The sequence below is a fragment of the Euprymna scolopes genome, chromosome 16 (assembly GCF_053919585.1).
Source record: "Euprymna scolopes isolate OS-2025 chromosome 16, ASM5391958v1, whole genome shotgun sequence".
Taxonomy (NCBI): domain Eukaryota; kingdom Metazoa; phylum Mollusca; class Cephalopoda; order Sepiida; family Sepiolidae; genus Euprymna; species Euprymna scolopes.
The window spans coordinates 122,406,912-122,434,411 of NC_136497.1; the positions used below are offsets into that span (position 1 = coordinate 122,406,912).

General features: G+C 31.9%; 1 protein-coding gene and 1 long non-coding RNA gene across 49 annotated transcripts in view; one reads left to right on the forward strand and one right to left on the reverse strand.

Annotated features, from left to right (window-relative positions):
* Positions 1-20,645, reverse strand: part of LOC145296072 (uncharacterized) — a 270,506-nt gene extending 249,861 nt beyond the window's left edge. Inside the window, exons 1-2 of one of the 3 annotated variants that reach the window (XR_013869954.1) lie at positions 20,423-20,561; positions 13,102-13,233 (exon numbers count right to left, since the gene is read on the reverse strand). This is a non-coding gene — a long non-coding RNA (uncharacterized LOC145296072). Of the gene's footprint in view, positions 1-13,101; positions 13,234-20,422 lie in introns of those variants that run through there. The other 2 variants (XR_013869953.1, XR_013869955.1) reach the window with 2 other exon arrangements.
* Positions 1-27,500, forward strand: part of LOC145296067 (tyrosine-protein phosphatase Lar-like) — a 1,305,806-nt gene that overhangs the window by 654,803 nt on the left and 623,503 nt on the right. For 37 of the 46 annotated variants that reach the window (XM_080142138.1, XM_080142152.1, XM_080142158.1 and 34 more), the window contains one exon: positions 22,377-22,472. In XM_080142138.1, coding sequence (XP_079998264.1) covers positions 22,409-22,472 — 64 coding nt within the window. In that variant the 5' untranslated portion in view covers positions 22,377-22,408. Of the gene's footprint in view, positions 1-21,462; positions 22,473-27,500 lie in introns of those variants that run through there. The other 9 variants (XM_080142153.1, XM_080142174.1, XM_080142159.1 and 6 more) reach the window with 3 other exon arrangements.

Sequence of the window (27,500 nt, forward strand, 5' to 3'; positions counted from 1 at the left end):
TAATCTTCAAAAAGCTAGCAAATTGTCATGTAGTTTCGTCATATAGAACCAAAGATATGAGCATTTCAATATTCAATTTGGCTACAAGTATATATATATATATATATATATATATATAGTAATGTGATTGATAATTTAAAATTTAAAAATCAAATTATAATTAAATTAAAAATCCGTTTCATAAGAAGGAACAACAACAAAATCAATTATATGTACGATCGTTTCGGAAAACAGTGTTTTTATTGTGGTCGACATCAAGTTACGGACAATAATTATTACATATAGTTTTTTAATAAACAAGGTTTCCTCATCAGCAAATTGTGAAGGGTTTTTATTAAATTTAAAAGACACCATAAATAAACCTAGCATTAAAACTACTTTTACCATCCGAATGAATGCATTGACGATGATACGTATGAATTTTAGAAAGGCGAACCATTGCAAGATACATCTGTCTTACTTTTAATGCTAAAATACACTCTGCTCTTTAGACTATTGTTCTAATCTCCTTTAAATTTTATATATATATATATATATATATATATATATATATATATATATAGTCACCCTTTTTGGCAATTTTATAAGTTTCAAACCTCAGCGACAATTGATCAGAATTTAACAAATGATGGCTCGTTGGAAAGCTAATGACCTTGATTGTATAGTGGGCTATGTGACATTTGCCCTTAAGGTCGGACATTATGGGGATCATCCATCATCCAGAGCCTATTTTTGCAATTTTTTACAGCCATAAAATGGTTCAGTCATAGTCATTTGTTTCCCTAGTTTTGCATATGAATTATAAAATATCTGATATTTCCCTAAAACCTCTGATCTTGATGGAAGGGAGGCAAAAACTTGCTGTTATGGTTTCAAATGATCTGAAATAACAGCAAAGGGAGACTTGATTCCAAATATTTCTCATATGTCGCACCTCTTACGTTCTCATACATAAAGTAAATTTCATAATGTAACAGGATTATATGGAGATATTCATAGGCGATATAACATATCAGAAATATTTGGAATCAAGGCTCTCCTTGCTGTTATTTTTGATCAAATGACTTACTGTTATCTTCCTCTAACCCATCCTTAAGAATTTGAATACTACAACAGGAAAAACACAATGAAAGTCCAATCACCCCCATTTCCACATAAAAAAAAAAAAAATCAGAAATTAGCATAAAACAAAAACTGAGAGTCGATTTGATCGACAGACAACAGACTGACACCAGACATTAAGCATAGGACAGTTTCAAAATGACAATGTTGTCTCAGTCGGCTTTCTATTTCATTCCTTTAACAGCGATCTCCCTCCATCACTTATGTACGTTTCTATTGGCCATGATTTTATCTTTTCAATAATTGTTTCAAACATACACGGCATAATTTCATTCATTTTGTTTTGGGTGATTTTTTTCACTTTTTTTTTTTCCTTTTACAAAAGAATCACCACTTATCAAAGCTTGGAGGCCACTCGAGGATAAGGGTTAATGAGTGTAGAGTAGTCAATGGGAAAATATCATAGTAATCGTTAGTAGTGGAAATTTGGTAAATTAGATTACTTAAGGGGGGTAACTCATCGAGAACCTTTTCATGTTGGACTTGAAGACGACCATACAGTAGTCAGTTGGAAAGCAAGAAAATGGAATAGAATTCCATAGGCATGCAGTTTTTTTTTTTTTCATGGAATTTATGTTTATGTTCAGGCACAGATAAAGAGTATGGAAAGTGGTTTCAGCTAGACGAGTGTTTTTCCTGAAAGTCAGATCAGACTGAACCATAGATTGGAGCTCAGACGAGCACTTGCCATGAAAATAACGATAAAACAGAGACAGGCTCGCTACGTCTCTTCTGTGGAAAAGAGGTAGCAGGGAAGAGAAAAGGGCATTTTGATGTTCCTTAAGGAAAACTATTTTTTGTGTTGTTTTTAATTTTAGATTTTCTTTTATTTTCATTATGCATTTAAATATTTAGATTGACAGAAGTCTGCATATGTAATTTTCCTCAATTCGTCATTAACAGCCTTCTTTCGGGCCCTGACCCGTTATTATAACACGATCTGGCCCATGTGGTCAAATGACTTGCCGCCCCCTGCATTTTTGTTTGTTTGTTTGAAATTCTTTAAACCTGATTGGCTAACGAAATCTCTAGATTTATGTTAGCCAAAATTTACCCACTAGATCTCAATGAAAAACGTTAAATTGGCAGCACTGTGTGACAGACCAATGAAAGTACTATTTTAAACTCACATCTGACAGAGCAACGAAAATGCTATTTGAAACTTATGCATGACAGACCAACGAAAATATTATTTGAAACTCAAGCTATACTAACAGACAAAGCTTCCTATAAAGATGCGTGGACACAATTAACAAAGTGAAAAAAAAGTCTCTTGTATATAATCATACTTGAACCTTTGTCTGCTTAAAACTCTTTGACATCTAGAAGAGTCTACGCGTTCAAAAGTCTAGCTGAGTGAGAGGCTTAGCAGAAGATATATCTACGTATTGGTATAAGGAGATGCGATACTCGGTGCCAACACGAGATGACTCATTTCAATTTTTTCTTTTATACTTATTAGACCATTCTTGAAATTATAAGGCAAGGAAAACATGTTTTGGATGCCCTTTTATTCACTATGCTTGTCTCTGATATATATATATATATATATATATATATATCTCAGAGACAAGCATAATGAACATATATATATATATATATATATATATATATATAAACCTTATAGATATATTTTTTCTTATTTGATCAATATCTTTTCATCCATAAAAAATAAAAATCAAGGATTTTTCATACAAGCTCCCTTCAATGCACATATATTAACATATATTCATATATTATCTGCATATGTATATATGTATTCTTGCATACACAGGCATAGTGAGTTTTATATACATACATGTGTGTGTATATATATATATATATATATATATATATATATATATATATATATATATATATATATAGATCTTACATTTAAAAGCGATAAAAACCGTGACTCATTGGTAAAACGCTAGACTGACGATAGTGCAGTCGTGAGTTCGATCTTTGTTGATGGTTGAGCACTGCTGATTATGGATGATACCCAGAAACACGAGAAGATATATTTTGTGCACGTAAAAATATTTGTAAAAATATACATGTATGTAAATAATGTTTGTGTGTGTATATATATATATATATATATATATATATATATATATATATATATATATATATATATATATATATATATATATTGTTTGTATATATATATATATATAATTGTTTGTATATATATATATATATAATTGTTTGTATATATATATATATATAATTGTTTGTATATATATATATATATAATTGTTTGTATATATATATATATATATAATTGTTTGTATATATATATATATATATATATATATATATAATTGTTTGTATATATATATATATAATTGTTTGTATATATATATATATATATGTTTGTATATATATATATATATATATAATTGTTTGTATATATATATATATAATTGTTTGTATATATATATATATAATTGTTTGTATATATATATATATAATTGTTTGTATATATATATATATATATATATGTTTGTATATATATATATATATATATATATAATTGTTTGTATATATATATATATAATTGTTTGTATATATATATATAATTGTTTGTATATATATATATATATATATAATTGTTTGTATATATATATATAATTGTTTGTATATATATATATATATATATATATAATTGTTTGTATATATATATATATATATATATATATAATTGTTTGTATATATATATATATAATTGTTTGTATATATATATATATATAATTGTTTGTATGTATATATATATATATATAATTGTTTGTATATATATATATATATATATATATATATAATTGTTTGTATATATATATATAATTGTTTGTATATATATATATAATTGTTTGTATATATATATATATATATAATTGTTTGTATATATATATATATATATATATAATTGTTTGTGTATATATATATATATATAATTGTTTGTATATATATATATATAAAAATAAATGTTTGTATATATATATATATATATATAATAAATGTTTGTACATATATATATATATATATATATATAAATGTTTGTGTATATATATATATGTATATATAAATGTTTGTTTATATATATATAAATAAATGTTTGTATATATATGTATAAATATATAATATTTATATATATATGTTTTATATATATTTATATATATGTATAAATGAACATATGTATATATATATGTGTGTGTGTGTATACATGTTCATATATATATGTATAAATTTACATATATATATATATATACAATTGTTGATAGATGGACATGTATATATAGAAAGAGAGAGAAATAAGGAAAATATATGACGAAACTGAAATTAAATAGATTACAAGTATTGATTCGTCAAATTCAAAGTAGGAATTATAATAATGAATTCTTCACTATTATAATTTATTTTCGTCTAGTTTCTCTATTTCTTTAATTGCGCTATCTAGGATATTGAGCTTTTTATTATCAGAATAGGTTCTATTTTAAAAATACTACTTATATTTATCTTTACAATTACATATATGGATATGTGTGTGCATGAATTTTCTGTACTCACACACACACACACACACGAGAGAGAGTCATTTACAGAGATACTATTTCGCCGTATCACAGCTCTTCAGTATGGTTAAATTGATGCGCCCAGTGTCAGGTTAGAAACTTGATCGTCTAGTATCCATTCAGTTATATGCCACTCACTGCGAGTAAAGGTTTATAAAAATGCTGACAAATGTGAAAGTGCTCGATTTGGTTTGCATGAAATTTTTGCATTTTCACTGATGTCGATTTCGTTGTATCACAGTTCTCCGTTGTAGTTAGACAAGTGTTTCAGGTCGTGTGTATGCCTTTAAGAGTGGGTAGCAGATTTTATAAAAGAAAAAGGTGGACTTCTCTGATCAAGATCTTTACACATTTAGTTACTGAAAAAAATTTTTTCAGAGTGGAACGATAAATTTGTCGCCCTTAATAACACTATAGCTTTATTTTAAAACTTTTATTGAAAAAATCAATTCAGGTAGCTTTACTATGTAGTAGAGCTGACATCTATTCAATGTAGCCGCCTTCAGCCTTAATAACTGCCTCCATACGGGTCTGTAACTGGAAGTATGCCTTTTCCACAAGCGCTGGGGCGGGGGACTCGGCAGGAATCTGGCGGGAGTTCGGCGAATACTCGGCAGATGGCGACGATCAGACTGGCTTTGGTGTTGTGGGAGGTCATGTTGGTGATGTTCTCGACGTATGACCAAACAAAGTAGTCTAGCAAGTTCAGGTCGAGGGCAGGAAGGGGGGCAGTGAGAGAAGGATACAAAGTTGTAGCACTTCTTCAGAAACCAAGCCTGGGTCTCTTTAGACTTGTGGGCCGGCACCGTCCTGCTGCTCACCCAGGATCTGCCAGCAACCACCTGATTGCACCAGAGGGATCACCACACTCTTCAGCACATCCAGGTACACTTTAGTGTTGACTTTCAAGTCGACTTCGAAGATACGAGGTGGCATGATGTGACCCTCATTTGAAAACAGCACCAAAGACCGTAACCATGGCCGCAAACTTTGTTTTCATCATCATGGGTATGTCCCTGTTATTTGTGGCAATCGAGCGATACATTTTGAGGATGCTAGCAAGGGTCCTGTTGTCATAACTTGGATCGGTAGAGAGCATGAGTTGTACAGCGGCGCATCTCCGATCTCGCTTCTTGAACATTTTGTCACTTTCAGTCATGATAGAAGGCCTCTATCACTCTTGGGATTTGTACACAACTGGCCAACTAGCAGATGGTCTGCAACAAAAAAGAAAACCGGTTTTCTTCAAATGTAAATGGAATCATGTCGTCTTTTCTAGGGCGACAATTTTATCATTTCACCTTGCATTTATTTATTTTTTTTAACTCGTACGATAAACAGCGTCAACTTGACATTATTCATTATTCGCTCTGCAACTTGCAAGCATGTTCTTTAAAGATCACACAGGGTGTGACTTATAAGTTTGCACAAATATATTTTCATTTACCTAAAGCTTTCTGCTGCTGACTTTGTAATTGTATAAAGAAAAAAATAAATACATACGATGTCACTGTAGCTGTTACTAACTGTCCCGACCCGGTATTGCCCGAAAATATTTGCATTATTATTTTGCAACAAAATTGTATTTTTTTTATAACTAGGAGTAGAGCATGCTACTCCCCTAGATTAAATAAAGGGTACTGTTTGAAATTTTGTGCAGATTTCTGTGTCCAATATAAAGATTACTGAGTTTGGCAAGATACAACTGAAGAAGGTTGGAAGTTACATTGGCCAAAACATTGTTAAAAATGCACTCAAGATTGAATAATGCTCATCTCCAAAATTCAGAAACGGAATAATACCTCCCACTTCCTTTTTTATAAAAACTGAAAAATTCAGAAAGATAATATTCAGAATAATCAAATTAATTCGAGATAAATTTTGATAAGAAAAATGATTTTTTTTTATTGTCTTTTTGAAGTATATCCTGAAAAGAGGGATTTGAGGGTATTTTTTCTTCGTGTATCTTTAAAAATATTTTTATTACTTATCCAAATATATTTGTCTATCTTTTATAAGAAACCAATTATAGGGAACAATAAGAATAAAATAATGGGATTTTCTTTTTCCTCAGCAAGCAATCTAATAAGATGTGAATTTTAGAGGGCAAGTTGAAGGGCTGACTCTTTAAGTGTGTCGTATCGATTTGATTTGCAAGGTTTGAGAAAAAGGAGGCACCGGTGAGATTAACTCTTATTTATTTTCACAGATAATTATGGCAAAGTTTCCACTTTTTTTTTTTTTTTTTTTTTTTAGTTGCTTTAAAAGAGATTCCTTTGACAACATCAAGTCTGCCGATGCCAATTAAGGAATGAATGAAAATAAATCTAGATTCCTGGTAGTTGTAACGAGTCTCACATCTCTTAACTTAACCCGTTGCACTCCTAAAGGTCATCGTGAATGTTAATAACATTTGAAAAAAAAAAAAAAAGGAAATGATAACCGAATTGCAAAGACTTCCTTAATTTTAATGCCGATAGGAATTTAATGAAAAAAAAAACATTTTTCAATTTAATTATTTAATAATCTTAGGTTCATCGGTTTTGCTGGCACTCCTAGTTGGGTACATACATAAATATATAATCTTTTAGTTTAGTTTTGTAGAAAAAAATTCAACAGTGCTCAGTTATTTACTAATAACAGCAACATATTTATTACTAGCAGGAAGACCCGACGTTGCTCGGGATTGAATGATGATCAACGAATATTTCACACTCCTATATTTTTATTGCCATCGAAATCCGTGAAATCGCCCGGGAGGAAGCTTCACATGCCTTCATGCAGTAACTTAGTCAAAAATATATGTTATTCTACATTGCACTCTAGAGAACCTACTGTTTCTTTTATAACATTATTTTATATAAACTTCTTTTAAGTTAACGAAAAAAAAAACATTAAGAAATTTAAGTTCGGTGTTTGAACCCGTCATGCAAAAAAGACAAAAAACATGCTATCAACTTACCCACAGTAGAATTTTCACGGCCCATTGTTCTATCATTGTTGCTAAGCTACGACATGGAAAAAAATAGCTTTACCGATGATAGATAAAATAACGGTTTCGGTTATCGATTATCGGTAATTGTCAGGGGTATTCTGAGACAAAACTTAACTAAGATCACTGCCAGACTTATACACTAAATTAATGTAAACTGTAAAGAAAATCTGTTCAACCGTTTCGGAGTCTATAAGGAACGAACTCGCACACACACACACACACAGACAAAGTTGCATTTATATAATTGTAGAGATATTAGTGTTCAGCAAAATCAGATCAAATGAATTGTTCTGTATTATATATATATATATATATATATATATATATATATATATATATATAATTTTATCAGAATCGGGAATTTAATACAGAAGGGGGGATTGTATCGAAATCAGGAAAAATATTGGAATCGTCCCATTATATGTATATGTGTTTGTGTGTTATTTCAACCTCGAGTATTTTTTTGGCTTAAATCATTACAAATTGTTACATTCGACAGGACAGTAATATCCTACTGATCTCTTCAGATAATTCAAGTCAAAATAAAGATTCTTAAAAATTACAAAGGAGCATCAAAATCCAAGAAAAAAAATCCAAAAAAAAAACCTGAGGTTGAAATAATAAAAACATATTTAGCGCCACTTAAGTATTGAGCACTTTTCCCTGTCTGTTACCACATATACCTCCTAATATATATATATATATATATATATATATATATAGCCAGTAGAGTTTAGTTTCCTAGAAGTACATCCAATGAAACAACATGTGTCTACCAAAGAGTGCTCAATGAGTGAACAGAGCAGGTATATTAAATTTATTTATACAAACATTAATGGCTACATATGTGCATACATGTTTCTGTAATCACCCGCGTTGGGAGACGACGGTAATTCTTGGCCTGAAGACGTAGTCTCCCAACGCGGGTGATTACAGAAACATGTATGCACATATGTAGCCATTAATGTTTGTATAAATAAATTTTATAAATATATATATATATATATATATATATAAACCTGAAAAAAGGGCTCAATACTGCTGTAGAACAAAATATGCTTTTAATACCGTTTTTAATCTGCTTGGTTACACATGTTTCAATTACTGTATTAACGATCCGAAAATTTCTGCAGGCTTCGCAGAAATAAATATTTATTATCGTATCGTTAACACGACTCTGTAATCGAAACGTGTAATCAAGCAGATTAAAAACGGTAATAAAAAAAAAAAACATATGTATAAATAATTAAAAATTACATAGGTGACGTTTTTAAGAGAACGCTGTTTACGTCCCCAATGGATTTTGTATATATATTTATTAGTTTTATTTATATCAATTAAATAATTTTTTTTTTTTTTACCATAACGACGTACAAACTACACCTTTTCATTTTCATTCATCTACTTTCAACACAAATTAACAATAATAATAATTTATATGTGCGGTGTGTTTGTAGGGAGGGGGGATTTAAGTAATGGCTTAAAGAAAATACTTCTTCATTATTACAATAATCACAAGAGCGGAATCTAATTGTGCCTGACTGATGTCATAGCAACTGTTCCAGAAATATTATGCATGCAAGCAAGGTATCAATAGCCTAATAGTTTCTCTGGTCTGCGGCAAAAATTGTCGTTTGAATAAGACAAGCTTAATTACAGCTGCTCTGCGGCAGACATTTTTGCACAGAAAACAAATACTAAAAAATTAAAATAATCTCACAGTTAGATCCCTGAAAATTCTACATTTGTATCCTTTCATTATATTTGAATGTTATTTGCACACCATTTCGATCGATGTGACCTACGATCTGCTTCAGGTCTATCTCGTCGAATTCAGGAATCTTTCTGTCAACCTCAGGGAATCTGTATGGAATTTGAAACGGAACCCTTTATTTAATCTGCAAAGACTCTTGGCTTAGTGGATCAAGTACTCGCTAAAATTCAGTAGTAAATCACACTCTTCTAAAGGTTGAAGGTTCAGTCCTCAGTGCGGGCAACACTAAAAATACAATAGTGAATTACTTAGAACTTTTATCCGGTCATGGCTGACAGAACGAGAGCATGATAATCCCGTGGATTAAATAAAGGGTTACATTTGAAATTCCATGCAGATTCTAAAGTTTAACAAGATGCATCTGAAGAAGGTCTGAGGTTGTATCGACCAAAACCTTGTACAAATAATGCTTAAGATGAAAACAGTAGTCTGAATAATCAAAATAATATTCATATTATTTCGATTCATCGGACTACTGTTGTCATCTTGAGTGTGATTTTCACAACATTTCGGTCGATGTAATCTCCGACCTTCTTCAGGTGTATCTTGTCAAACTCGGGAATGTTTTTGTCGAACTCGGGAATTTGGACAGAATTTTGAGCGGAGCACTTTATTTATTTCATGGGGGTAGCATGTTCTTGTTTTGTCAGCTATGACTGGATAGATGTCCTAAGTAATTTGCAATTGTATTTTTCGGTCACCCAGTCTGAGGATTGACCCTTCAATCTTCAGGAGAATATCACTTTTTACAATTGATTTTTCCAAGTACTCACACTAAAAATGAGAACAGTAGTTCAATGAATCCAAATAATACGACTAACCAGTCCTCATCTCAAAAATTCAAAAAGCATCAAAATAATATTAGTTATCGATTCTCATCTCAAGAATTCTATATCTAAATGCTAGGGTCTATTTCCAAACGTCTTGTTAAAGTTTGTGGCATATTACTTTATTTGTGGATGTCTGGTGCAGATGCAGACCCCACGATATTATTATACCACCTTTACTCAAACTAGAAAATACTTTGCAAACAATTTGGTGTTAAGCCATCTTCTTAAACAATCAAGTTCTGCCCAATCATCACCATCATTACCAATCATCTCGCCCTTCACCTGACAAGTATTTAACCCTAACCGGAAACCCTAATCATCATGATATTGTTTCACTGTCCAACTAACACTGATTTAACCTTTTTTCTCGAGTGGCATTTAAGTCTTGATAAGTAATGACACCTTAGTAAAAAAAAAAAGAAGATGGGTCGTTTGCTGAGTTGATTGGAACTTACAGCTAATTAGAACAAATAAAATGGAAGGTTTTTCAAACATAACTCAATCCCCAAAACTGTCAAACAGTTTAGCATGCATTTTGTGTGATTAAAATATATTTAAAAAAAAAAAGTCTTAAGGAAACAAACTTTGATCCAGTTTTGGAATAATAATAGATACTAGCGGGGCCCGTGGAAATTCCACAGTGGCCTCATTCATATGTAATATATTGACGTTGGCATTCTGTGGATGTTCAGCATAAATGGAGACGCTCTGATATTATTGCAGCTCTTTTGTTAAAACTGCAAAAATATTTATCTAAGCTAGCAGGGACGCTCGGCGTAGCCTGGTCGTAAAGTATGTTTAAATATGATATTTTAATTTTTGCAGATTTTGTATATATTATTATAGAGTAAATGTTCTATCGATTTTTATTTAGTATTAAGTTGCGATTTAAAAAAAAAAAAAAAAATATATATATATATATATATATATATATATTCATATGACTTGGGTGCATTAGCTTGAATCGAAACCGAAACAAAAACTTATGAAAAAAATATATGCATATATACATAACTTGAGCTCTTTCAGCCATAACCGAAGCCGAAACCAAAACTTATGAAGAATTCTTGGTAAAATTATTTATTACAAGAAATGGAAGTCCATAACATTTAAACGAAAGTCACTCAGATGTAAGTGTGACACACAAAATAAATAACACACACGCTATCCTATAATTATAGAGATTATTAAATATTGATTGAATTTTACATTGAAAAATATTATATTGGTAAGATTTAACCATAATCCTCAAGTGGCCTTTGGGCCTTGATAATTGGTGAAACCTTATTAAAAAGAAACAAACAAACAAAACAAACAAAAAACTTATCTACGTTAACAGTTTCAGAATATATATAGTTATGCAGATCTATTTCTATTTATTTAGTGGGTGGCCTGAATAAGCCTTGGATTTTAAAATTTTACAGGCAAAGAGCAAAGATCTTTCTTGTATGGACACAAAGAATTATGTGCAGGAATTCTAAAATATCCAATATTTTTATGGAGCAATTCTGGTTTCTGATTGGTTGCTACCAGAACATGGATCCATTTCATTGGTCAGTTCCTATCACTAGTGTTTATATATAGAACCTTCCACCACCTGAGGCACCTTTACCGAGGAATGCCAATGAGGCTGCTTAAGAATTTTTTGTAGGACAGAGTTACTTATCCTAGTGGGCTGGTTTCTCAAAACCACACCTGACTTTGTATCTAAGGTTTGGTTTTATTTACAATTTTGTACGCCGTGTGCATATCCAAGTGATAATTTTTTGAAATTTTTTTTTTTTTTTTTTTTGATACTGTGTCGTACTCGAGGATACATCTTTGATGATCCGTTTGACTGACAGTGAACCATTGTGTTTTCTTGCCCTTTTTTGTTCGGATGAGGTATCATCCTAGGAGAGCCATTCTCCCAGATTTGTAGTTTAATACTAATCGCCTGAGGCATCTCTACTGAGGAATGTCAACAGAGATGCTAAAGCATTTTTTGTACACCAGAGTGCACTTATTTCTTGTGCATTGGCTTCTCAAAACCACACTTGACCTTGTATCTAATTTTCGAGGATGAAGGTAAATAATATCCAAGTCTGGTTACCATTGAACAGTAAAAAAAAAGTCTTTGATTAACTCAAATTCAGTGTAATATAGTACACGGTGCCTTCAATAAATTTACAAATATTTTTGTATGGGCACTTTTCTTGATAGTACACACATGAAACTCTAGTCTTCTTCAAAGTAATCTCCTCCAGTTGCAATACACTTGTTCTAACGTTCAAACAACTTCTTGTGTTAGTGTGTCAATGACCCTCAATACAGCCTCTTTCATCTCCTCAATTGTTTCATAACGACAGCTTCTAAGGTTTTCCTTGAGCTTAGAGAATAACGAAAAGTCACAGAGAGCAATATCTAGACTATAAGCAGGGTGAGGAATTGTCTTGATTTCCCATCTTGGGCAAATAGTCTGTGACAAGCATGGAGTTGCGGACTGTACCCTTGGGACAAACTTCGAGCAAATCTTTCTCATCTTCAGTTCGTCAAGAATAATTGTATGTACAGTTCCCACACTGACATCAAACTGTGCACTTATTGTCTCTATAGAGACAATAAGGCAGTGGTCCTTATCCATGAAATTCTTTATTTTATTTTTTTTATTTTATTTAATCGACTCTGATGTTCTGACTTCCTTACTCCTCTCACACCAATCATCATCCATCACAGACTTCCTGCCTTCCTTGAATCTCTTATGCCACTCAAAAACTGACGCTCAATGCATGCAAGATGGTCCAAAAGCAGTCTGAAGCATTCCATGCGTTTCTGCAAGTTTAAAACAGAATTTTATTGCATATCGTTCATCTAAAGTGTCCTCACGTCCACATTGCATTTTTGAAATTCACCAGCTGTGACAATCAGGCTTTGGTAGGGTGTATTCTAATTCCTGCTGTAGCTGTTCAGTTGAACCTGAAATTATAAAAATTGGTCAGTCATCTCATAAGATGTATAGCAATAAAATACTGAATTTTCAAGTGTCTATGACAATTTTTAAATGCCTGTACAAAAAAAGTCTGTAAACTTATTGAACGCACCTTGTAGATAAGGGAAATGAATAAATTTTTCGAATATCTTAACAATGCAGTTTAATCATGAGTACGCTATGAAAGCTGATATGAATGTAGATGCAGTGTGCGTGTGTGTGTGTGCGCGCATGCGTGTGTGTGTGTGTGTCTTTTTTGTTAAAAATGGAACACCTGTGTCAACTGCTTCATGATTTACTTTCTATTCCAGACAGTAGAAACAAAAACGTGTTACTTTCATAATCAAATTTGACAGGACTTAATAAGTTAAATAAGTATAAGAGAAAACAATTAGTCCATTAATTTATATATTTTCCTGCTGACAGAAGATTACTTATGCAGTCAATTTTATTATACTCACTGAAACGCACGTCTTATGCCAACTAAACGATACTAATAAGTTATCTATTGTTGAAGCTTCAGTTCGTTTGAATATATACTGAGTTACTTCCCCTATTGCTAAACAAAGAAATGGCTGTTTTATATATCTACTAGTGTACACCCTCCACCCAAAAGTGACAGAAAATTATGCTGATGACTCACAACTAGCAAATACCTCAACATATTTATCTTCTTAGTTGAACCATCTCCATCTTGAAAAAAAAACAACAACAATAAAATGCATCATAATTAGCATGTAGTACATCTTTACAGAATCACTAAAACATCTCTTTTCATCATAATCGCTCTGACCCCCACCTGGCCCCAATTGAAATGAATGGCTCTTGTCTTTGAGAAGCACCATGTCTTGATAAGCTTCTGGGACTGACCTTTACTCCTGACCTGAAATGGGACACATACATCAAATCTGTTGCCCAGATTGCTAGAAAAATAGTTGGACCACTCTACTGCTCCAGTAGGCATCTCCCTGCCGATGCAATCCTCTATCTGTATAAAAGCCAAGTATGTCCTAAAATGGAGTACTGTTGCCACATCTGAGCAGGAGATGTTCAGTGCTCCTATCTTGCCTTGATAGAGTTCAAAACCGACTTCGAAACCTACTAGGTGATGCCCTTTTCTCTTCCCTGCAACCTCTTTCCCGCAGAAGAGACATTGCAAGCCTATCTCTGCTCTATCATTAGTTTTCATGGCAAGTGCTCGTCTGAGCTCCAATCTATGGTCCCCTCTTGCCAAACTTTCACAAAAACCACTCATTTAGTTTACAACCACTATCAACAATTTCCCCCACTCTCTGTCTCTAAACCTAAATGCAGATTCCATGAATGAAGTTTCTTTCCTAGAACTGCCTGCCTATGGGACACTGTTTCACTGGCCTGCATCCCGGCTGATTACAATATGGTAGCCTTCAAGTCCAATGTAAACAAGTTCTTGTTGAGCCATCCCCTGAAATCATCCAAATTATACCCAATCTACACCATTAATGATTACTACGCTACTACCTCGCATTCATTAGCCCTTATCCTCGAGTTACCTTCGAGCCTTGATAAACGGTAGATCCCTTGTAAAAAAAACAAAAAAAAAATTGAGATATTTAGATTATTTGTATTATTTTAATGCTATTTTCCTAATGATTCAGTTGATGCAGCCTCTGAACTTCTTGGTGCATCTTTTTCATCTTGAAAATTTTTCTGTCAAACTCTGGAACTTATACAGAATTTCCAACTGAACCGTTTATTTAACTCAGAGATGAATGGTTTGCATTCTGTCAGCCATGACCAAGTAGAAGTCTTTGTTATTGTATGTTATTCTTTAGCTTCGGTAAAAATGAAACCATCAGCTCCCTGTTTATCTTTATTTCATTTTTTTTTTTTTATATAGGAGTCACCACTTATCAAGGCATCGAGGCCATTCGAGGATAAGGGTTATAGAGCGAACAGTAGTCAATGGGATAATATTGTAATTAGTAGCAATGGGAATTTGGTAAATTGGATTACTTAAAGGGGCGGTTCATCAAGAACTTGTTTATGTTGGACTTGAAGACAATCAAGTTGTAATCAGGAAGGAAGCAGGCAGGTGAAAGAGAGTTCCACAGGTGTGCAATTCTAAGAAAGAAGCTTTGTTCATGGAATCTACGTTTTGATTTAGGCACAGATAAAGAGTGGGGAAAATTATTGACAGTGGTTTCAGCTAGACGAGTCATTAGTCCAGATGGAATGATAATCTATTGTCATGGATTCAATAAAAAAAACGTTTCAGTACGAAATTTCATATAGGTTCTTGAGTTGGATAGAAAAATTCCCAAATTCAAAAAGAAGAACCTCTAATAGGTTTGAAGTTACATCGGTTTGAATGTTGTTCGAATAACAACCAAGGTTGGAATAGTGGTCTGAATAATCCAAACGTTTTGGTATGTCTGTATGGATATCTTGAAAAACAATGGATACCCCCTGTAAGAGTGCCTATGCATGAAATTGTGAAGCAAGGGTTACACAATCTGCAACACAACTCTTCAGATTCAGCACTGCTTGATTCTATTGTCAAGGAGGAGTGCAAAATGACTGGAAACAATGCCGAAATAAGCGGAGAGCATATACAACACCTGGTGTCCTCAAATGGTCACCCATTTAGTATTGACCAGGCTTGACATAATGTATGTACTACATGGTACTTATAATTAGGGCTATGACAACAGCATATTCTTTTCCTTGTTTTGATTCTCAGGTACATATCGATTGATATCTTGTATGTTTTTATGTAGAGTGATGTGGTTTTTGGTTGATTAATTGTGTCTGTGTGGGATATATACTCGAGAGTCAAAACAATGAAAAGAATATGCTGTTGTCATAGCCCTACTTATAATGCATTTTATTGTTTATTTTTTAAAATGGTGATGGTTCAGCTTACAAAATAAATATATTGAAGCATTAATTGCACACCATCTTTTAAATTTCCATCAAACTACAAACAATTAAGTCAGAAAATTGTTACAGAGGTTGCACAATACCTAACCGCGCTTCTCCTGAACTGGCATCAGTTTTATTATTACCAAGGCTGATACAAAGAAGGTGGGCTCCCTCTATCATGTTTAGCTGTGAAACGCATGAACATTTTTAGATAAAAAAAAAGTCAGCAAACAATTCTTTGAGTATTTGTTTATCCTATTTTTGATTTATAATCCCCCTTTTTCATTTTAAAAATTAAAACAATTTTAAACAAACATTAAAAATCTAAATTTTTATATATATTTTTTTTAATAATCTAGAATAGCCAGTTATTTTTTTTTTAATCCTTGAAGTTGTTTTTTTTTTTTTAAATTTTTACATAGGCATCACCACTTATCAAGGCCCAGAGGTCACTTGAGGATATTATCTGTTCAATTTCAATCTTTTTTTTTTTTAGGAAATACATATTTTGTTTTGTTTTACTTCAAAGTTCTCATATATCAAAGAACCTCTTCCTGAGTCTAACATTTGATGAAATACATAAATATTTGAATATTCCATTAATGTTTTTCTTTACATCTCAAACACTGGGTTAGTAAAGATGTTGGGAACATAATTTTCTTCTCCTCAATTGACCATTCAAATATGTTAGAGTATATTTTTATTATCGTCTCTTGGTCTTACTAGTTTCACGGATTATCCAACTCTGTGCTGTTACTTGAGGTAACCTCACTTGGAGAAGGTGCACCATTCCTATTAAAAGCCAATGTTATTTAGTCATACTGAGGAGACCTTATTTGGGCAGTGAATATTATGTGATTTTGAATATTTGGTCAAGGTTTACTTGCATGGAAAAATATCCTCATGCCAGGTTCTCCTGACAAAACCTTGTACAGAGAGACCTTAGACACTCGGAGATATTGTCTTGTAAGCATTCAAATTCTCTCCAATAGGCATTCACGTTCTTTCTAGTAGGCATTCAAGTTCTTCCCAGCAGCCAGTCAAATTTTTCTCCGGTAGACATTCAATTTTTCTCCGGTAGACATTCAATTTTTCTCCGGTAGACATTCAAGTTCTCCCCGGTAGGCATTCAAGTTCTCCCCGGTAGGCATTCAAGTTCTCCCCGGTAGGCATTCAAGTTCTCCCCGGTAGGCATTCAAATTCTCCCCGGTAGGCATTCAAATTCTCCCCGGTAGGCATTCAAATTCTCCCCGGTAGGCATTCAAATTCTCTTCGGTAGGCATTCAAATTCTCTTAGCAATTTTAACCTTAATTAATTAAAAAAATTATTTTTCAATTTTTTAAATTATTATTTTTTTTTAATCTTTGAACTTTAATGAGCCTTATTTTCTACCCAGTTTGGATTAATATCTCCTAACTGTTAAGCAATTCAATTATTACCAACAAGAATTGTTTTTGTTGAAGTTTTTTGAAGTGGGAATAGTTTATTTATTTTTTAAGTGAACATACATTTTTTTTTTATATCATTCTTAATAATGGTTCGCTTCCAATACCTGAATCTGGAATAATGTTTTATGATGGGTCTTAACAATTTTAGCTTTCATTAAGTAAGAAAGTTTAAAAAACTTTTTAAATTCTAGAACGGCCAATTATTCATTTTATACTTCAAGTTTAATCTGTGTTTATTTTTGTTTCTTCTTTAAATTCAGAAAAGTTACTTCTTTACAAAACATAAAAAGATAAGAAATATTTGAAATCTGAAATGTTTTATTATGGAATTTAAAAATTTTAGGTTTAATTTTTCTAGCAATTTCTTCATAATCTAGTAGGTGATTGCCCTTTTCTCTTCTCTTTCCTACAGCCACTATCAAAAGTTTTTCCCCACTCTCTATCTGTGCCTAAATCTAAATCTAAATGCATATTCCATGAACAAAGTTTCTTTCCTAGAACTGCCCGCCTGTGGAATACTGTCCTGCTGGCTGCTTCCCAGCCGACTACGATCTGGTAATCTTCAAGTTCAATGTAAACAAGTTCTTGTTGAGCCGTCCCCTGAAATCATCCAAATTATACCCAATCTACACCATTAACGATTACTACACTACCACCTTACATTCATTAACTCTAATCCTCGAGTAGCCTTCGGGCCTTGAGAAATGTTGACTCTCTTAAAAAAAAAAAAAAAAAACACTAATGAAACACAAGTTATTGCTCTGCTATATAACAACAATAAAGTCCAAACAATGGGATTGTTTTATAAACATACTAGCTGTTTCGACCCGGCGTTGCCCAGGATTAATTATACTTTAATTTTTTATTCAAATTTATTTTTAAATCTTTTTTTTTTTTTTTAATAAAATATTATTTTAAAGTTTTTTAGTTTTATTTACAAATTGCGTATTATTTTCTTATTGTTAACAATATTGCAACTAAAATCATTTTATTAATTATTATGTACATGGGAGCCACCACTCATCAAGCCTGAAGGCCACTCAAGGATAAGGGTTAATAACCTAATGATCGTTTGTGCTGGAAATTGGCTAAAATTTTATTATTTAAGGGGACGGCTCAATAAGAATTTGTTTCCATTGAACTTGAAGACCATGTTGTAGTCAGCTGGAAAGCAGACCTGTGGTACAGATTCCCATAGGAAAACAGTTTAAGGAGAGAAGCTTTGTTCATTTATTTTTCTAGTTTCATATTTGTTGCTGCGTGTTTTCAATTAAACAAATATGTGTGATAATTTCATCTATTCTAAAAAAAAAATTATTTATTAAAATATTTATTTTAAAAAACATGTTTAGTTTTTTTTGTTTTTTTAAATAAATTCTGATATTATGAGGAAAAATGTGATATAACAAAGTTTAAGCTTAAGCGTTATTAAAACGTGGAACATTTGTTATTAAAACGTGAAACATTTGTTATTAAAACGTGAAACACTACAAAATATTTTATTTTCAAATTTAGTATTAATTTAGAAACTTCATTTCGTAAACAAAAATATAATTTTAGAATAAATGAAAAAATCATGTTTGTGTTTTTCATTTTGAGATGAATATTGATACTTTTACATTATTTAAATTCTTCGGACTACTATACTCATATTGGTTTTTATAACTACGATGTTTCGGCCACTGTAACCCTTGATTTTCTTCAGTTGCATCTTTTCGAATTTGATATTTAAGGTACAAATCCAAGGTTCAACCTAATTAAAAAAAAATAAAGAAAAATCTTTATGATGTAGGTATGTAGGTACATGCCACAGAACGAAATGTCATATTCCCCCCTCAAAAAAAAAACAAAAAAAACACGTAAATTGATGTAGTTATTTTTTTAACGTTGTGTCTTGATCCGCCATATTTAATAGATAAAAGAAGATAACTCAATTTGAACTACCGAGATCAAAACCAGTTTTGTAATGGCTACGATTTACTTTTAAAATCACTGAAAATCATAAATATATATATATATATATATATATATATATATATATATATATATATAAACTACTTGATCAATTTACATGACTTTTGGAATATGACATTTTCGTTCTGTAACGAGTTCGTCGTACATCATGTATTTTTTTAGCTTGAACTCTGGACTTACACCATATTTAATTTCTATTCGAACTTTCGTCCAGTTCTCGAGTTTAAACTTTTTAAATCATTATGTCTAGTGTTTACTAAAAAGTTCCCAAGTACGAAAAGATTAATCTAAAGAAGGCCGGATGTTGTATCGACCGAAACGTTGTGAATATATCAACCAAGCTGAGAAAAGTATTCCGAATAATACAAATAAGTGTTTGTTTAAATGACCTTTGATGAATATAAATTGATGATAAATTTAATTTTACTTACTTTCCACTTTAGCAATCACCTTTAAAATGACGCTAAAAATATAGGCTCGCTTGCGTGTACAAAAATGGCCACCAGTGATAACAAACAATTACATTGCTTAATATCCGGAAAACTACTTATTTGCGACAAATTTGAATGCGATATTCGATTTCAGCATACCCGAAAACCTGATTGAGTCGTAATTTTAAAAGTGATTGTTGAGGTGGAAAGTCGGTCAAAATTTACCGTATTTGAAAAGAAAAAAATGTTTTGTTTTTAAATTTTTGTTGTTGTTGTTGTAAAAAAACTGTCCACCTGATATAACGTGGTTAATAAATAAATATAAATATTTTTTCGTGTCTCTTTGTCGATTTCTGTATCGACATATGGTTTTTTTTATGGGGGTGGTGAAAGAAAAAAAAAATCGGAAAATCCCTACCTGTTAGGTGAAACGTGTTCCTCAGGTGAGGCATTGGAAATTCATGTCGAAAACAGCGTTCACGTGCAGAGTTCGAAATAGCAGGCGACATATTGGACAACTACTATAATAGAATATACAAATAATAACAACCCCTTCCTCTCTTTACGTCTATCTGTCTATCTATCCGCCTCTTTATTGCCTTCTCGCATTGATTAATTAATTTTTTACCGTTCCTTTCTCTTTCAATTAATAATACCTGAGTTAACCCCTCTCTCCTTCTATTTTTATGTTACTCTCTTTATTTTCTTTCTTTCTCCTTCCTTAAAACTGTCCCTTCTTTATCTATCTATCTTTTTTATTATGTTATGTCCAGTTTCACTTTATCTCCTCTCTCTCTCGCGCTCTCTCTTTATTTACTCCCTCTCTATATCCCTTAACAACCTGCCCCCTAATAACTTCTCTTTACTTTCCCCCTCCTTAATAAATTTAATTCATTCTTCCGGTTCAGCCGTTAACCCACTCTCTCACCCTCCGTCTTGCATCATGCTGTTTTTACTCTCCCGCTAAGTATCTGTCCATCTATCCGTTTCTCCCTCTCCTTCCTACGTCATTGTTTTACTCTCCTCTTCACTTCATCTCTCTCTCTCTCTTCTCCTCTCGCTTTGTTTACTATACTCTTTATATCCCCTAACTTTTGTTCCTCTCTCTCACTTTCACTCTCTCTATCTGTCTTTGTTTACTACCTCTCTATATCCCTTAACAATTCGCCGCCCCCTAACAACTTCTCTTTACTCGCCCCCTCGCTAATAAATTTAATTCTCTCTACTTTTTCTCCCGGTTCAACCGTAAACTCACTCTCTCACAATATTGTTATACTCTCAACCCCCTCACTATCTATCTCCTCTCTCCCCTTCCCAGCGTCATTGTTTTGTTATCCTCTCCACAACCTACCCCTTCCCCTCTCGTTTTGTTTACTATACTCTCTATATCCCTTAACAACCCCCTCTCTATCTTAAACAACTTCTCTCGACTCAACCCTCCCCTCCCTAATACAATCCATTCACTCAACCTTTTCTTCCTGTGCAGCCATTCACTCACTCTAACTCTCTATCTCACCCTCCGTCATACGGATTGTTTTTGTTCTACCCCCTCACTATTTAACCCCTTTTCACTCCCCTTCTCGCTCTCTAGCTGATCAATTCGATTTCGTCCATCTCACACGCACACGCCTTCCCTCTTAGTCTCTCTTAATAACTCCTGTATTTTTTTGGTTGCAAAAAGGGGAAAGAAGGCAAGCAGAAAAATCACCATAGCCACCTTTCAGTGTATATTATTATTGTTGTCACACAGAAAGAGGGGGGGAAGAAAAAAAAAAACAAACAACTTAATTTTAAAATCGAATAATTAAAAAAACAAAAACAAAAAAAAAATATTCAAAGTCCGTGTCTTTTGTAGACAATGGCGCTTATTTGGTCGCTGGCAACAGATTGTCAGTAGTCAGTTAAAAGACAATATTTGATTGGATGGCTATGGGAGCCCATAATAGCAATTATTAGTCACATGTCTTTTAATTTATAATGATAAACAGGCGAAGACGAAAAGAGGAGTAGAAGAAAAAGGAGAAGAGAAATGACATTTAAGCGGATAGCAAGAAATGGGAGAGCTGATCTGCTTAAATAAACCCTAACCCTAACCCTAAAACAACCAACTAGCAACCAGTTTATCCTTTGATAAGGCCAACCTTTGGAGGGATTTTTTTTTGTGTTTTTTTTTTTTTGTGGTTTCTTTTACCGTGTCCGAACCAGATCGGATGTGGATGCTATAGGGATGAACAGACCACTGGATGGAGTACCCAGGATACCCGTTGTCCAACTACCCGGGTGAAAAAAACACGCAAGCCGCCCCTTTCGTCGAGCTGATCGTCAACCCTCTGGTAAAACATATCCTTTTATATTTCATGTTTTTCTTATAGGTAACGTTGTCCAGGTCACTGATGCTGTAGTAATGGGGATGCAGTGGCGATTTCTGATTATTTGGGCGGCTCTGTTTTCTACGACATGGGCTGAAGGTACGTGAAAATTGTTTATTTTTCTTAAAAAAAAAAATGCAAAAAAATAAAAGCATACTTTTTGAACAGGTTCTGTACATACTGCTCAAGATTCTGTTTTGGTTATAAACCCTAAAATAAAACCATATGCCCCCCCCCCTCCTGTCACCCCTATAACCTCGACAATATTATGATTCTACCTGTTTTGGTTTAACCCCAAAAATAAGCAATATGCAACCCCTTCATCCACATATCAACCTCGAAAATGGCATGTTTTGGTTTATAACCCCTAAAATAGGACATATGCCCCTCCTCCCTTCATCTCTTATACACCTGGAAAAAATGTCGTGACTGCACTGCATTATTAGTTGAAGTTAAAACCCCTAAAATAGGCAATATGTGCCCCCCCTCTTGCTTTTATCCCCTCCCTACACCCCCGAAAAAATGTGATTCTACATGTTTTGGTTATAACCCCTAAAAATGTCGTCATGGTTCTACATGTTTTTGTTATAACCCCTATAATAAGCAGCAGCAGCAACAACAACAATAATAGTGTTAATAATAACAACAACAACAATGTTAATGTTAATAATAATGTTAATAATAATAATAACAACAATAATAATAATGTTAATAATAATATCAAGCCAAGTTTCTACGTGTTTTGCTTATACCCTCTAAAATAAGTAGTAATAATAATATGTCAACCCCTCCCCCGGGAATGTAATCTTGTCCTCAATCTTTCAGGTATTTTGTTTATAGCCCCCCCCCTCCTATCCCTGAATAAGCAATAATAATGTACCCTGTTTCCCTCCTCCAGGTAATATGTACTTAGTATGTAGTTTGTTTGTACCCCTTAAAAATAGGAAATAGATAATAATCTTTACCTGTGTTATGATTTGTATACATAGCAATGAAATTATTGTACTCGCAGGAGGAATGCTATTGTTTATGAATATGGTTGTACAGTTTTTGGTTTCCTAGATGTAAAAATCTTCTGAATCGTCTGTGTTTATTAAACAGTGCTCGATGAACGAACAGAACCTATTTATGATATACTTAATTACACAAACATTATTGGCTACATATGTGCATACATGTTTTTGAAGAGACGGCGCAGGATCTCCAACTAGAGATCGCTGCAGAAACATGTATGCACATATGTAGCCAATAATGTTCGTATACTTAAGCATATTATCTATCTATATATATTATATATACATATATATATATATATATATATATATATATATATATACACACACACCTATATATATATAGAGAGAGAGTACAATGTACTATGTATAAAAATAATAGTACACAAGGCTATTCCTTTATGTACGTGTAATATATAATACACAGTGATATTGCTATCTAATACAACAATTATATAGATACGTATATATGATAAAAATATAAGTTCGCAAACAACTTTTCCTGCATTATAATAGATAAAATTGTGAACTGTCTATATATAATTCAATGATATATAATTAATTATCCGCAATAAAAAAAAATATTACAAGTGACCTTAAAACTACAGAAATCCTTTTTTTTTTCCAGTTCATTCATATTTAAATTATTGTTGCTGTAATTTCCTTCCATAAAGTGTAGGTAAAACTAAACGAATACCACCCCTCATAGGAATGTTTATAGTATGCAAAATTAATATGTAAATATATCAGTTCTTCAAATAAAAAAAGTAGTTCTTTCCATTCTTTTTATTTATTTACTTGTAATTTTACTTCACAAAGTCACAATCTTACTACAAGTAGAGAGAGAGAGAGAGAGAGAGAGAGAGAGAGAGAGAGAGAGAGAGGGGGGGGGGAATGTCGGTTGATATTATTTATCACACATTACGAAAGTGCTACATACATACTTGAAAGAAATAATTATCCAGTAATTTATGTGTCAGGTCATGTTGTAAACGTCGAACGTTTACTAAATAAAAAGGCTGAAATAGTTAAAGAGATAAGAGTAATGAAAACATACGCACAAACGTTCATGTTTCATTCTGAGAGAAACTCATCAGGCTAAATGCATTTAACTCTAGTCTTCAGAATGAAACATGAACGTTTTTTTTGTGTGTAGCTTACTTGCGATAAATATATTTTTATATTACTACTAACCTCTACTCGCGCATTGAGCAGTGTTGAAACAAAACCCTGAAAATATATACACGCAATCTATCATAATATTATAGGTGTAAATAAATAAAATAGTTGTATGTATGTATGTATGTATGTATGTATGTGTCTGTCTGTCTGTCTCTCTCTCTCTATATATATATATATATAATAGTTATACATATATAATTATATATAACTATATATATATATATATATAGTTAATAGTTATACATATTATATATAACTATATGTGTGTATGTCTATATATATATATATATATATATATATATATATATATATATATAAACCCAATTTTAGTAGAGAAAAAGTTTGAGAATGGTTTCTCTTGTTTCTTTTCTAATTAATTTCCTGGTTAGGATTAGCTTGCCAGGCAGGCTAGGCTTTCATCTTATTTTATTTATTCATTTTACAGAAATAATTTGGATTATTTCGAACTACTATTTCTATCTTGGTTTTTATATTCACAACGTTTCGACCGATGTGACCCCCAACCTTCTTCAGGTGCACCGTTCGTGTGAATATAACAATGTGAAAGCAGTAGTCCGAAACAACCCAAATAGAATTGTTGATCTGGTCTTCAAGTCAAAACAAGCTGTAAGTTATAGAAGATTAAAGAAGACGAAGGATTCGATCCACAGAAAAGGCAAATAAATAAATAAAAAAAAAAATGAAAAAAGGTTTTGTCGCAAGAAATGCCATTTTCATTTTATAAAAATAGCGTTTTTGTTTTTTTGTTTTTTATTTATTTCTGTTACATTTTTTAAAAAGTTTATTATTGGAAATAATAACTGATCGTCAAAAATCATCATACATTAATATATAATTGAACATGAAACATTGTTGGAAAGCTATAAACAGCTTTAAGATGATAATGTTGCTTCAATGGCAGCCATCTTAAAGGTGAAACATTTAATAATAATAATAATAATAATAATAATTATATATATATATTTTGTTTTCAATATATATATATATATGTATATAATGAGTTTAACACAATAGAAAATCGAAAATGTAAAAAAAGTAAAATTAAGTTGAGATTTTTGTTATTTTAAACAATGTTTGCGAAAATAAAAAATACTGCAGAAATACACACACACACACACAATATATATATATCTATATATATATATATATATATATATAATCTGATTTCTTGTGATTTTTAGACTGTCAAAGATTGTAATAATAATAATAATAATAATAATAATAATAATGTCACTCCGACTCCAGATAACACCAAATTGTTCTCAAAGAAAAATTTTTAATGATGGCTTGTGTGACTACTCCTAGTCAGTATAATAATAATAATAATAATAATAATAATAATAATAATAATAATACAGAAACGTAAGGGAGCTACAGTGCAAGTGCAGTGCTTAACACAAAAGAAGCAGCGAATGCCGCAAATCTAGACGGACTCCTTGTCACTCAGACTCCAGGGAACATCACCTGTTTTTACTAATGTGTGATCACTGGTATGACTCGTGTGAGGACACATAGTAAGTAAATGATACTAATAAAGTTGGAGAGTGAAAAGAACGAGAAGCAATATCACCATCCAGACCTCCACTGGAATGGCGCAGATAGCACTGGAATATGATTCCAGTGCTGTTGTCACTTGAATTCAAGGAGAAATCACTGATAAACGGCTGTTGTGAGAACGCTTATTGATTTGCAACGATACTACTGGAATTCTAGGGAGACCTATTGTTGCTCAGATTCCAGGAACACCACCTGTTATTGCTAGTGAGCAGTCACGACTAATGAATTATGTGAAAAGGAATAATATTGCAATATGACATTGTTTTCTATTGACCCTCCACAATATCCTTTATTTATTGTCTTGGGTGTCCGTTATCCATCTCTGCCTATTCCTCATTTCTCTCTCATCACTGTTGAGTTAATAACCCTTTTCAGTACGTTTTTTTTTTTTTTTTTTTTTTTAACAATTCCTTTATTCGCCATGGATTCATTTTTTTATGATAAAGATTCGTTTTTGATTTTACTAATTAAAATTTTTATTTATTTTTTACAAAAAATAAATAAATAAAAATTAAAATAAATAAACTCAAGTAACGTGATTATGAAAACTTTAGTCTGATTATTTTTCTTTAATGTGATATCGTGTTATAGGAGAGAAAAAAAATAGTGCTAAATTAATTCTGCAAGAGCGTCTATTATTTTAAAAAATTCAATTGACACTATAAATTACTATGATCTTCCATCGATACCTTCAGTTTCACAAACACTGGAAACTAAATCCGCAGGGGAAAAAGCTATCACTACAGATCATCACGGTGTTATCTCACACCAACAACCACCTTACACTCATTAACCCTTATCCTCTATTGGTCTTCAGGCCTTGATAAACAGTCACTGCCTCCTAATATATATATATATATATATATATATATATATATATATATATATATATATATATATATATATATATATATACTTTACCTGTGAAGTTATCGAATGTAACTAATGTAGGTTTTAATGGCTGCCTATCGAAACATCGTCATGTCAGTGTCATTTATCAACATAGTTGTCTATCAATCTCTCTCTTTATATATATATATATATATGTTTACACTCGTATATTCCAAAATTGGATTTCAGCATATACCTATTATTTTTAAAAATATTTTTTAACGGTTGAAATTATAAGCAGTAATATTAGCCTATGATACGGAATATGATCTATTTCCGTTTTTAAATTCGAAATTGAACCCTTGAATTATAATAATAATAATAATAATAATAATAATAATAACAACAACAAACAAAAACAAAACAAGAATTTAGAATTTCACTCGATACAGACATAATGTATTTTAAATAAATCATTTTAAACCTTATCTTAATCTGATACCTATCACCTTTCTTAGTTATC